Source organism: Amblyomma mixtum, chromosome 10 (genome assembly GCF_055824585.1).
Source record: "Amblyomma mixtum isolate Tamu chromosome 10, ASM5582458v1, whole genome shotgun sequence".
Lineage (NCBI taxonomy): Eukaryota > Metazoa > Arthropoda > Arachnida > Ixodida > Ixodidae > Amblyomma > Amblyomma mixtum.
The window spans coordinates 95,858,542-95,873,212 of NC_143021.1; the positions used below are offsets into that span (position 1 = coordinate 95,858,542).

Consider the following 14,671-nt stretch of genomic DNA (forward strand, 5'->3'; position numbering starts at 1 on the left):
CCAAGCGCAGCCATACGGCTACAAAGGAAAGCTATACAGCTTTCTCAGAAACTTCGCAGTTAAAGAAAAATTCGTCCTGGTCAGGGGTTCGAACCCGGGGCCACTGCTTCACCGGAGCAGTCGCTCTACCAAGTAGTCTCTCTAACAGGATGAATTTTCCTTTAACTGCGAAGTTTCTGAGAAAGCTGTATAGCTTTCGTTTGTAGCCGTATGGCTGCGCTTGGGTGGATGCCAATGAGTAATTACTCCCTTATTACAAATTTACTCCACCTTGGGGGATTCCCCTAAACATTTGGTCAAGTTATAGTTCCCAGTCACAAACCTCGCGGTGCGTTTCATTACCCTTTCAAACCTGTCTATGAGAATACCAGTGGAAATGTTCCATGCTGCGCAAGCACAGTCCAACACTGGTCTGACATTTGTCACGTCCAGAGTTTCCCTGAGTACTTGGAAAGCACTTTTAAAATTCCTCTGGAAAATACAAAAGATGACACGCCTTGCAAGTAATCATGTCAATGTGGGCTGTCCAATCTATGTTTGTTGCGATTATAACCCCAAGATTTTTTGCCTTTTCTATTGCTTGGATTGCGTCATTCCTTAACAGGCACAATCCATTTTTTTTTTTTGAGCAAACTGCACAGGCTAACACTCGGACACATTCAATGTCATGCCCCTCTTCAAGCACCGGTCAGAAACCTTGTCAAGGTCAGTTCGTGGCAAACTGAAACCATCAAAGCACTCGACAGGGGAATACAAAATGCAATCGTCAGCATACAGTCTGACAATGGATCTGGGGCGAACAGGTAAACTGGTGAATATGAGGAACAACAATGGTACGAGCACAGAACCCTTTGGCACTCCAGATGAAACACACGCAGGAGAAGACGACGCTTGCGTGCCCCTTGCGCTCCAGGGAGTGCATGCGCTTCAAGAGGGAAAGTCGTGGCGAGCGTCAGCCGTAGCTATCTTGCAGCGAGTGCCACGCGTGGCGCTAGGCGCGGGGAAGTTGAAATACCTTGCAATGCCAATGCCGCAATAAAAGCGTTTAAACATAAGTTCGTACAGCCTTGACAGAAACGCAGCCCTGCGTATGAGGCGAAGACTCTCTATCCCCCTGCAGCCGGTCTGCTCTCAAAGTTCCTAACGGCTTCCGTACGCGATTCGCCATCGTGCGTGTATTAGTGCGACTTAGTACTTGGACATCCTCCCCCCCCCCCCCCTCCCCGGATCTATTGTCACTAACGGTAGGGAACGTAACGCGTGGCAATATGATTCTTGCACGCAGGATACGCGCGTATATCTAAACTACAAGGCAGTGTTTTTTTGTTTTAATTCAAACTGTCTGTCTACTGTGCGATGTCAGTGCACGTTAAAGAATCCCAGGTGGTCGAAATTTCCGGAGCCCTTCACTACGGCGTCCCTCATAGCCTGAGTTGTTTTGGGACGTAAACCCCGTAAACCAGTACAAATCAAACCCGACTGTGTTTGGGTTTCGTGCGGCGAATTAGAGAAACCCCGGCTTCTATGAAAATTGTGAGCTATTTAAGTGCCCTTTCAAATGTGGTGGCTGAGTGCTGAGTATTGCTGATTTTGTTCTCTCCTCTTGCCTGTACCCTTGCGCAAAGTTTTATGCGAAGTTAAGCGTTTTGCTTTCGAAAGCTACTGTGTGTCTGTTGTTCATTTGTGCCGTGACGAAGGGGTCACGTTTGCGGAGGCCTCGCACGTGGCGTAACAGAGAGTAATCTTTGCTTCGAGATTACAGTTGTGTGAAAGACATGCTTCTAGAAAACATTCGAATCCTTAGCATTTACCCTGATCCTTCAAAATAGCCCGCTGTGCTCATTTGATTGGTGCAACCTTTCGCTTTGGCGAACACTTCTTCACAGTGTAAGTTCGTTCAGGTGGTACTCCAGTGACTCAGCTGCAGGCCGAAGTGTCAGAAACGGGAAGGCGAATGGCAAAGAAAACTATTTTGATCTGGAGGTGTATTTTGGAGTCGTGTTCCGAAGATTCGAATGGCAATTTTTTATCACATATTTTGCTTCGAAGGAAGTGAAACAAAACTCCGCACGAGTAGATTTAAAACATCTTATCATCTAGTCGCCCAACTTCGACATATTTCGTGATGACCATGTTATTAAGCGTGGTGGCCGTGTACTAATAGCGTCACGCCACCGGTTGCAGTGTGCAGTTATCAACATTCCATCATCATTAGGAAAACTTTTCGTATCATGCTACGAATTTTCACCTCCACTCATTTTCGAAGTTTATTACCGCCCGCCAGACGGCGAACCAACTTTGGTAACACACTGTTGCGAAGCTCTTAACTACATTATCGGTTCACATCCCCACGCTGCTATCGTACTACTGGGGGTCTTTAGGCTTCCCGGAATATTATGGACTCATTTGTCACAAAATGCACAACACTCTAATTCTCATTTTTACTCCATTTTTTCTGTTTCGACTACTCATCGTAATGTGAAAAACTTTCCTAATTGCTCAAATGATTTTGCTACTACAAAGGAAGGAGTTTTAAACATGCTCCTTAGGTTAAGCGTTAAACCTCCGCTCGGCCCACATGGAATACCGAATGCTTTTCCGTGACGTCACGCTGATGCACTATCGAAATTTCTCGTAGTCCTTTTCAACACGTCGCTGAGACCCGCTACTATTCTACAGGTCTGCAAGTATGCGCGATTTTCACCAATTTTTAAAAAGGTGACTCGCTTTCTGTCCACACTACCATCCTATTTCTGTGTTATCCACTTGCAAAATGTTCGAAAATATAGCTGCGATATCCTTCTCAGACTTCCTGGATAAACGCAACACTTTATCATGTTTTCATCATGGATTTAGAAAATAATTTTCTACTGCCCCTCAGCTTTCAACGGTTGTTCATTTCCTTTCTGATCTTGAGAAAGCAGGTCAGGTTGATGTAATATTTTTAGACATCAGTAAAGCTTTCGACTGTGTCCATCATGACAAATTCATTCTGAAATTAAAACCGCTTCGTCTTTCTCAATTTCTCATAGCCTGCGTTTCAGCTTAATTAGCCGGTCCCACACAGTATTTTATTTATATATTTACAAATACTACAGGCCCTTCTCGGGCCTATGCAGGAGTGGATACAAAAGACGCAATACAGGGGAACAAGTTAGGTACATATTTAATACAAAATAAGAATTTATCATCATAGCCGCATCGTGGTGGTAATGATGCCAATTCAGGGAAACGAATATAGCGGGTTCAGTACTGAAACGAATATAGCTACAAAAAATACGAAATGAATGTCAGCATCATAGTTTTATCACGGTGGCATTATACTGAGCAATCAATGCTATTGACATGCTCTATGAATGATTCAATTGAGTTGCAGTTTACAGCTGTCGAGGTTAGTTTGCTCCAGCTAGGTATAGCCGCTGGAAACAAAGAATATTTATGAGCATTAATATGGCTTATGAGTTCATGAAGTGCTTGCTCATGGTTAGTTCTCGAAGAGCGACGAAATGGTTCCTGGAGGTATGTTTCTCTTGATATGTTCAAATGACCTTGATAAAGTAAGAACAGAAATTTTAGCCTTGATGTTGTTCTACACTGTGCCAAGCTGTAAAGATCTGCTTTGTGAAGTAGATTATATACGCTGAAATGTTTGGAAAAGCTTGAGTATACAAAATGTACTGCTAAGTTTTGAATGCGTTCTAGTATGCCTATCAAACTATATTACCACTGACGATCTCAAACTCTCCCATTCATCTCAGGAGTACCGGTCGGAATTGCGTCTTGGCGCCGCTTTTGTTTTGGTATTTTTATCACATCGTAGAAGTAATTACTGAAGCGATAAACGTTGGTTTCTTTTCAAATAATTGTGTAATTTTCCAGAAAAGCTCCGAAACTGATCAAACTGCACCGAACTCAGCCTTAAATTCTATAGGCGACTGGAAGAATATATTGGGCATGAAATTAAACTTCCAGAAATTAGCCTTTCTACGCGTATCGAGAAACAAACGTCATCTTCAGTCCACGTACGTCATTCAGGGCTGCGACCTTACTGAGCCTAATGAATTCAAATACCTGAGAGTGACCATAACAAGTGTCCGTTACTGGAATACACATATCAACAATATTTCCTCATCAGCCTTCCGGAAACTCTGTTTACAACGTAATAAGCTTAAACACGCCACATCTCAAGTTAAATGCCTAGCATATACTTCTCTGATTACGTCCTAAATTAGAATCTGCTTGTATCATCTTCGACTCCTTCACTATGAACGATACACACACATTAGAAAGAATCCAGCGCCGAGCTGTTCGCTTCAGATATTCTCTATACGATCGCACAGTTTCCTTTGCTGAAATGACTTCCAACCAATTCCATGCCCTCCATTCGAGACGCAAGTTCTTACGCCTAAATTTCTGTACCAATTATTAAAGCATAAACTAGCTCTGCACGTAACCTATATTTAACAGACAGGAAAGACACGACATGCTCATTCGCTTCCTTTGACGACCTACTTCACAAAGACAAACTGTCACAATACATGATAACTGTCATCTATCTTTGAATATGATTGAGACACATATTCTAAACTCCAAGGATTAATGGCCAAATTATGTTTGCGTTTTAATTTTTTGTGCATCTATTTCAGCCGGTATATTATTGTCTGGGCATCATTACCTAACATTGTTTGCTGTTTTGCAGAATTCCATGTCTGTATTTGTGTACTTCGCCATTTTCTTCAACGTTACAGTGCACCCCAGCCTTCTTTCTGCTGTATGAATTGTACTCCTACAATATTCCTCTTCGTGTGCAATTATAGTTTCTTTAAAACAGCGCGAAAGACAGGGACACAGATAGAAAAGACACACACAGCGCTGACTTAGAACTAAATTTATTCATGGAAAATACATGTATATATACATAAGGCAAGATGCGCGAAGGCGGCAAACTGGTAAAATGCGCCAAAAAGTTGAAAAAAACCTAATGACGTGTCGCGCGTTTTGCCAAGTACGCCCGTTCTTTATCAGATAGCGCAAGAGAAGGGGTGCTGACACAAAGGTCACCCAGAGCTAATATCCTTTGGGCCTCAATTATTTCCCTCGTGGTTCGGTCCTTGCTTCTTTTGAAAGTTCGGCACCTATGAAACATGGGTTTACACACTTCCTGATTTTCCTTTGTGCATTCAGAGCAGTGAAGCGGCAGGTTGCGGTCATTGGAGGTAGCCAAATCATTTTTATGTTCTCTTAATCTGTCGTTGAGGCAACGCGCTGTTTGTCCGACGTATATTTTTCCACAAGATAGGGGAAGTTCATAAACTATGCCTTCAGTACAATCAACATATCTGTTTTGATGCTTTTTCTTGCATGCAACCATAGGCTTTGTCACGGGACAACTCATGCAACTAAGGCTGGAGAGCTTACACGGGGCGGAAAAGGCTACGCGAACGTCTGAACGCTGCGCTAGCTTCTTTAAGTTGTGCGAGAATGTACGCATATAGGGAATTACTGCCGTTTTTTTCTGCTTCCGTGATGACACTGTGTCGGGGCTAAGTTCGCCTTTTTGTTCGTGCTTGATCAAGGCCTCTGCGACAGATATCTGTAGATGCTTCGGATAGCCTGCTGACGTTAGCCTGAACGACTGCCGAGCGAAACTGTAGTCTTGTAAGTGCTCACAAGATTTTTTCAGGGCGTTCTTGAAACATGAATTAACAATAGCTCTCTTAACCAGTTTGGAATGCGCTGATTGAAATTGAAGTAGTGGCTTGTTAGATCGGGGTTCATATGCCCAACACACGTGGTTGTCAGTAAATACTATTTTTAGATCTAAAAAGCGAATTGTTATATTGTTATTGTTAAAAGCGAAACAATTATAGTTGTTTTTCTTTTAGCTATGTTTGCTGTAAAACTGGTCTCTTTCCATGTTTCATGTACGTGGATCCTGATTGGGCGTTGGCCTGCAGTATTTCGTAAATAAAACAAAAATATTATCTAAACACAACACCGAAAGTGCCTTGTAAATTCATGCCAGATGCTAGCATCACAGCTTATTTCTTAACCACCTCGAGCGACTCACAATTTGTTTAATATCCTTCACTTGTTGCTCACGTTACACGCCGATCACCTTGCATTGCTAACTAACCTGCCAGAGCTAAGTGGTCATGTTGTTATTCATGCTTCATTCCATTTTCACTTACACCTTTAATAAGACGAAAAATAAAATAACTGTCTAAGACAAAGGCCGCTAAACACGATAAGAACGAAGAACTAGCTAATTTCTTATACGTTACTATTTTTCTTTTCACAAGACGTTGCAACGAACTGAATTTTGTTGAAACTCGAAACGCAAAGCCTACTACAAAATTACATTCCCAGCATCACCGCTACTGAGTGAACCCATTCACCATGGTTCACCATAACTTTAAAGCGTTTAGCAACAATAAAAAGTCAGAGTTTGGTTGCTAAGCGCGTTAATACGCAGTGTGCGTAATAAAATACCGCAGCACACCACAGAATGGAATTGCGAACCTCTCGCAAAGAAAGATCAACGATCATTTTTCGCATCGGCTTTACATAATAAGCTGCGCAGTAACCCCAGGCAGTTGTGGAAGACTATTAGCCACACAACTGTAAGATGTTTGTTAGTTTTGTGACGCCCATTACAATCCTATATCCGAATAAGAAATTCCGAATGTTCTTACGACTGCTTTGTGATCAGTATTTACCTGGACGTCAGCAAATCAACTACCTGAATTTCCTCCCTCCTATAGCTGACATATGCCCCAAATAACGTTTGACGCTAGGGACATTCCAAAACTATTAATCCCTAATTGCTTTCCATCGCAGAAAGTCCTATCTAATCCGGAAAGCCGAACTTTCTGGTTGTGACCTCAGGTCCGTAGCTTCTTAAAGATACTTAGGAATGAACCTTTCTGCCGACCTTTCATGGACCGATCACTTAACGAAACTTACAAGTGAAGCTAACTGTGTTCTCGGCTATTTATGCCGCAAGCTTCGAGTAGCCCCTCCTTCTGTAAAATTACTAACATACTGCACATTCCTTCGACCAAAACTCGCATGAGCTACCTGGGACCCACACCAAACTAATCACGTCAACTTACTAGAAGCCGTTCGAAACCGTGCTGCGAGTTTTATTTCTTCTGATTATTCATATACATCAAGCACTACTAAACTGAAAGCGCAAGCTAACCTGCTCAAGTTATTATATCGCAGGAAAGTCACTCGCCTTTCACTCTTTCATAAATTCTATTATGAATCCCCACTTAACCCTGCCATTCTACCTGCACGTCTCCACTCCTGAGCCTCAGCCATGAGGAGACCGTGTACCCACCTTCAGCCCGTTCATCAGCTCATCTTTCCTCACTTTCCGTAACAACACCCACGGCCTTGAGTGCCCTTCCTGCTGCTGCTCTTCTCCATTGCAGTCCCCAAGACTTCAAGCACTTCTTGAAGAACTCGTCTGTCATCGCGAATGTCCACCCCTCATATAAAACCTCTGCACAGGGGCATTGGAGGTATTGAGAATAATTAAATAAATAAATATTTTTTCTTAGAAATTGGGATCAGTCCTCACAATTTATAAATACGATATCTTCAAGCGCTCTTCTTCATTCTTGTAGTAATTTGTATTTTGTAGTAATAAAGACAGTGATTGAGTTGAGAAGAGACGAAGGATGCGACGTGAAGTTAAGCAGAAGTTTCAAGTAACTGTAAAGAGCAGTACACTAGAACAGCAGGTGAACTCACGAAGTCCGTCAAGGGGCTGAAGTAGTACTGCCCGTAGTTGTAGATTCCGAAGAACGAGTCGAAGCCTCTTCGTGTCGGCGTGTACACGACACTCGAGTAACCCAGGTGCCACTGGCATGAGAAGAAAAGAAACGAATGAAAATCTGACCGCTCATAAATAGCTTGCGTACGGTGACTAAGGAAGATTGTAAGTTGGCCTGTATTGATCGAATAACGGCGTTTTTACATTTTTATTTACGGACATACTGGCGACCATGGTTACTCCAAGCATGAAGGGCAATTTATACAGCAGAAAAAAATCAAATGAAATAAAAAATATAGAGCAATGCACATGGCAGTTCACAACATAAATGGCACTTACAATATAGAGAGTTTAAAAAATAATAAAACCTTAAGGTGTACGAGCACCTCCGACGTGCAACACAAAAGACAAGTAAAATTTGCAAGGAACCAGTCGGCATAGAAGGCACTTGAAACAGTCGAGGAGCCTGCAGCTAAATAAAACGCTTTGCGACTTATAAGGAGCTACAAGGTTTAGCAGAGTTCAGGAAATACATGCGCTAGTCCATGGAGGTGTAATTACATCTGGGTGAACAGTCCCAGTAATCCACGGTGCGAGGGAAAAAGGACAATTTATGCATGCCTGTTTTTGCAAAATATAGCGATAATAACCTAGTATAATAATGTGGAGTGCTTTTAGCAGGCTGTGGAATTAAATATTGCGATGGATGAAGTCCAATCTTGTTCTTTACGAACAAGGAAAAGAATTCTAAACAACAGATTTTTCGCCGCACTTCTAGGCGCGGTATAAAGTAAGTTTGCAATGAAAACAGATACAACTTTAACTCAAAACTGACCTCTTGTATGGTACAAAAGCCGCAAAAACGTGAAATGCAGGTACTGCCACCACTGGCTGGTTTTCCGGGTAAACTTCGTTGCATGGAGAAACTTTTTTTGAGGGGCACGGATCCCTGAGGCGAAGCTACTTTGTCATTGGCTTACTAATGGTGATCACTAGAGGCCAGATTTTTAGGCACTAAAAAGCGCGTTTTAGGCGCCATAAATAGGCAGCTGAAATTGCATTTTAGGCACCTAACGGAGAAAAATAGGCACTATAAACTTTATCAGAAGTGCACACAGTTCCGTACTTCAGCGCGCAATATCTACCGTAAAATAAAACAAAAACACAGCTGGAATGATTTGGGACCTTAAGCAAGGTGCGAACATTAGAAGCCATTATTTTTAACGCTGTCGCGCAACTTTTCGTACAATACACATGCTTGAGCAGAGCAAAAGGGACGGTTACCAACCCTTTTAAAACACTTTGGTATACCTCGAAACAAACAATTCGCTTGTCGTGTACAAAAGTAGAAACAATGAACACCTTACCAGAAGGCCATGTATTTAGAAATTGATAGAAACATTGTCAATTAAGAGCATCTTACAAATGAGGTCAGTCTTCGCTCACACAGGAATTGAACTCATTTATTGCAGGCATACACGATGCTTCAACATTAATAAATATGTTGTCATTTGTGTAAACAGTGTTTTAAAGTTTGTGGCTTCACGTGTCTTGAGCCACGCGACTATCAAATGGTGCTTACCATTAAAAGGGTCTGGAAACCATAAATACGAGATGCTAGAAAATGTTACACACAGTGCTCCTTCATGCGGAATATGCCGAAAAGAATCATAGTTCTGCACGGGCCTACGTACGTCCACGAGGATCTATGGTAAAATAAACATCATCCATCTAGAAATCACCGTTAAAGCTATGCAAGCAGTAGCAGACAAGCATTATCTGGGCCACAAGGAACGAAAATAAGGCAGGTTACCCAGGTGGAAATTTTTATCAGTTAAACTGTTTCCGGCAGGTTTATGGGGCATTTTACACTAGGTTTCAATTGGAACTAAATAGAATTATTTGGAAGAACCTTTAACTTACTCCGTATACTTTTCGAATGTGGTGTCATCTGGTCAACTACCACTTTAACAGCCAAATTCATCAACAAGCTGCCACGATAAAATGGCAGAAAATAGGAAAAAGGTTGCTTCGATATTTTCGGCTAATGTGGTTAATATTGTGTAAGCACCCGGCGTAGGTGCAGTGTTCACCACAGCTAACTGACGAGGTCATCTAATGTTGCCACGTGTGTGTTCTACTCAAAACCGAAATGGATTCGAAAGCAAACAGAATCTGAAAGCAAAACCACGGCGTATTTCAGGCCCCTTTTCTGTAAAATAGGGCATTTTCAGGCACCTACGTCAGAAATAGGCATTTATAGGCACTGACACCCAAAATAGGCATTTATAGGCACTATAAAAAGAGAATTAAACATATTGTCAACACTTAATTCGTGCTCATATGTAAAAATGGTGCGCCTACGAAGCGTTGAAAAAAATAGGCATTTGCCTAAAATCCGGTCTCTAGTGATCACTGAGGCCTGCTTTGTGTAGGCCTCACAAGTTTCAGTGTGTGAGTGGCAGGAAAATTTTTGAAGTGCTTTTTTGCTGCAATAAATGCGTCATTATTGTGCTGGCAAACGAAAACTTAACCCAAAGGAACAAATATAAGTTTCTTACTTAGAACAAATCTTCGATACTATTTTCTTGGGCGTGTTTTTAGTATCGACACTGTTTTTCGGTCCTTAGATTTTTTTTCTGAAGGCTGGGACAGCATTCGCCAAATTTGCTTGTCTTTAGCTGACAAAATTATCATTGTCGTCATCACCATCATAACATTTATTTCTATCATGATATACATGTACAAACACAGTTATATGTAATCCAGGAAGAGGTCCTGCAGCACATTCTGTCCTGGCATCTCCTTAGCTTAGCGGTTAAATAAGCTTAAATAAGCTAGGGGTTAGGGGTTCAATAAGCTTAGGGGTTAAATTGCAGGCAGTTAAATAACAGATGAAGACCTAAGAGTGCACAACAGAGAAGCCCATATTGACTATTCATATTTATCCATATTTAATGCACAATCTTTTTCATATTTTCACAACGCACCTAGTTCGGTTCTCGGCCGCATAGATGGGGATTCATTCGGATCACCCTCGCTCCAAACCTTTAGCGGATATTAAGTAAACATGAGAATAGAAATGTGGGGCTTTTGAAAACATTCAAACGAATGAAGGCGTCAGCCCTTGAAGCCGGTTAAGTATAGCTGAACGTTCATTTCGAATGATTCTATTGACGAGAGTAGGAACATAGTAGTGTAAGAATGAGACGCGGGTTCAATCCTGGCCACGGCGGCTGAATTTCGATGAAGGCGAAATTCTGGAGTCCCGGGTACTGTGCGATGTCAGTGCACGTTAAAGAACCCCAGGTGGTCGAAATTTCTGGAACCCTTCACTACGGCGTCCCCATAGCCTGAGTTCCTTCGGTACGTTAAATCCCAATAAACCAATATACCAGCAGTGTAAGACTTTTTAGTTAAATTGAACTTAGGTGAACCAACATAGAAAAAAAAATGCCTGGCGTTTTAGCACTGCTCAACGAAAAATATTGAGCGAATGCACAGTGCCCACCACCGACACGTACCCGAAAGCGCAATTCAGTTGTCTACTGACCCAGGGAGCCACTTATGCACGTCTTCAACTTCGTCGTCACAGCCAATTGACGCCGGCGGCCTATACTTCCTTATCGTATTTCTACAGCCATGTTCTCAATGTCAACGTGTATGGCTCTAGTGCCATTGCGCCTCCACCAGAGCGCTGTCCAAGCCTATACGAATTCAGTACAAAGGGCAAACGAATATTAGTTTGGTAGTAGCATTAGCTGATGAAGAAGACGCTGTGCAATGCATAGTACGAGAATGTGTTACAGTGCTCTCCGGTGTGCTTTTCTTTTGCCTTTAGTCTCTTCTGGTGAATAGCAACCTTTGCCTCCCGATCCTTGGCCGATCCCCTAGTGTAGGTATGTGCCATATTTTCAAAGGTTAACAACAACAACATGTGTTACAGTTTAACAAGAGGCGTGTGTCGGCACAGAGAAGAAATTGCAACTGTAAAGTGTCCCCTTCGAAGGTTCGATGCCGAACGCTTTTTAGCGGCCCGTGTACAGTCAGGCCGGAATGAAACGCGAACAGAGCATGTCAAGAAAACAGAATATTTTACCTGCCTACTTTCAGCTGAAGTGTACAACTAGCCTGATTCATGTGTCTGGGCAAAGGGCCTACTGAAACGCATAATCGAAAATAGGTTGTAAAGGTATATCTCTCTGCAAAGCAGAAATGTATGACATATGCGTGTTCGCGTTTCATTCCGGCCTGACTGTACAATCCCGCAGAAATCTTGCTTTGCACTGTGACGAGCCAACTGGACAGGCCTTGCCTGATGTGCGCCGCCACGTGAGTGCCATGCGCGTCTCTGAGCCCTACTGCGGTGCCGCACTGGTAACAACTACAGGTGAAATAGTAACCGAGTTGCCAAAAAGCTACACCTCGTTTTTAGGCTGCTGCTTCAAGCATTCCTGACGTTGTTCATGTAGCGTGCTCACCGTCTATGGTTTCGCCGCTTTCTCGGGACGAGCGAACGGTAATTGGGTGAACTGTAAGATACAATTGATCAATTACCCCTTCAGAAAACCCCGAGGCTTCATGGCTTTCTCAGAAGAATTTCATAAGATAATAAATATTTGTTATTTCCTGTTCAACTAAAAATTTTGGTGACCAGTATTGATGCTGCATTTTTCCCACAGTCATTTACTACAAGTCATATTGTCTTAATACCGAAAAGCTGACGATAAGTGAAAATTACGAATTGTGGATAGCTATACAACTATCGCGCTTTCTAATGTTGATTACCAGGTATTCGCCAAAGTACTCTCAAATCGACTACAGCTTGCAATGGCTACTTTAGACCTCAGATAGCGTGCGGCTTGAGGGATCGGTCAGTACAATCTAATATATATAGGTATAGTGCGCACGGTGTAGGAGTATTGCAGTGGCGCTAAAGAACAAATACCACTACTGCAAATCGACCTCGCAAATGCATTCAATCGGGTGCCACACTGATTTTTTTTTTGCTCTTACAAATCGCGTCAATCTTGGTTCAATTCTTACTGCTGGAATGCACCTTTGTTACAAAACCTGTTCAACCCGCTTGATTGTTCATGGCTGTCACTTCCAACCAGTACTAATCCAGTCCTCTTTGAAACAGGGTTGTCCGCTGTCCCCACTCCTGTTCGTATTATACTGGGAGCCATTTTGTCTAAGTGTTATGAACAGTGCAGCTGTCCATGCTTTTCGTATTATGGGTCACGAAGTGAAAGTATTCGCTAATGCGGATGACCTCGTGTTATTGTGCTCTGATAAGCAAAGCATAGAAAAGGTTATTCGTTTAACGGAGGACTTCGGTTCAGTGTCAGACGCTCGAATTAATCATTCCAGGAGTTACGGTCGCTGGTTTTATATGTGGGGAACGACATCTGCCGAGTATGCTGGTATACAGTGGACAAGAATGCCACCAAACTACTTTGGCGTTCCTTTGTGTGCCTATAAGCACAGTGCACATTACTGAAAAGACCAGGTGCCAAATCTTCAGAGCTATGCTTAAAGTTTTGGGCCCAAAGGTCTCTATTTTTGGCAAGGCAACTGCATGCAGTCTGTTTCTCGTCACTAAAATTTATTATGTACGGCAAAATATTCATTGCACAAGACTTGATGTCCAGCGTTTCCAAAGACTTTTCCACACTTTTGTGTGGGTTTAATCATTTGAATCAATGAAGCGTGATAAACTTTCTTGCCTGTGAGCTCTGGCGGCCTCGGTTTGACCACCTGTATGTCCGACAGATGGTTTCACGTTCCATGTTTTTGCGGGACACTGCAAACCCAATAATGCGTGCGTTCCTCCAAGTAAAGTTAGTTAATACTCTTCCGAGCGTCTTTGTGTCTTCTAATGTTGCTGATCGTCCATGTTTTTTGAGGATTCATGCATGAGGTGTATTTTTTCTGTTCGTTTCTAATTTGTTCGTTTTTATCTGAGTTCCCTTTTTTGGTGACGAGGAAACTATTGAACAAGGACTTAATCTGTATGCTTTTTCCTCATCCGACGTATTGCTCTGTGTATTTTGGTTTACTGGGACATGACCCACTCAAGAGAGCACGCAAAGTACTATACTCACCACGTAGAGTAACAATTTTTTTAAGGTATACGCTGAGACGTTACCAGTTTAAACATGGCTACAAAAAAAAAGCATTTTCGTATCTAAGGCGAACTGTCGCCTTTTTGATGCTCCTGAAACGATTGAACAATGTTTCATTGATTGTAAAGATGCAATACTTTTCTGGGACATCATGCAACGGACATTGAAGACAAGACTATTTCACGCAGCATTCTGTGCGATCTCTCCCTGCACTACCATTTGTCGATTAACTATTAGATACGTTATTTTTAATTGGATTACATAGCGTATGAAAAACCCGCATGATGGACCGACATTGCAAATCTGTTGTTTCTGCTAGAGAGCATTTCTGTAGAATAAGAATTGTATGCCCAGAACGAGCATGAACCGGAGTGGCACTCTCTTTGTGCCGTGTTGTTCATTGAGTTGTTCACTGCCTTTTTTCTAGTTCTTTGTGGCTTAGATGGGTCGTGCCATGATATATTAGCTATGCGCCCCGAATTCACTCTCTTCTCGTGCTTCGTCGCTTATGTGCGTTGATGTGCCACTGTTTTCTCCACAGTAAGCAGCGAAGCTGATCTGCTCAATCTGCCGCAGGCTCGAATCCCAGTCGTGGGGATTTACTTAATTTATTTTTATTTGCTTCTTTCACTTGGCACAAATGGACAAACATCACAAACCACGTGGCACAAACAAACACATATCCTAAAACCCAAAAACATCGCGAAAACTTGCCTGGGGGGTTGCTCGGAATAGGGTTTTCGCATTGAAAGAAACCATG

At 42.4% G+C, this 14,671-nt stretch overlaps 1 protein-coding gene across 1 annotated transcript in view; it reads right to left on the reverse strand.

The window, feature by feature from the left end:
• The window catches only part of LOC149326474 (arylsulfatase B-like), a 64,171-nt gene that overhangs the window by 29,693 nt on the left and 19,807 nt on the right, over positions 1-14,671 (reverse strand). Inside the window, exon 4 of the mRNA XM_089562856.1 lies at positions 7,762-7,872. Within this exon, the coding sequence (XP_089418982.1) occupies positions 7,762-7,872 (111 nt within the window). The remainder of the gene's footprint in view (positions 1-7,761; positions 7,873-14,671) is intronic.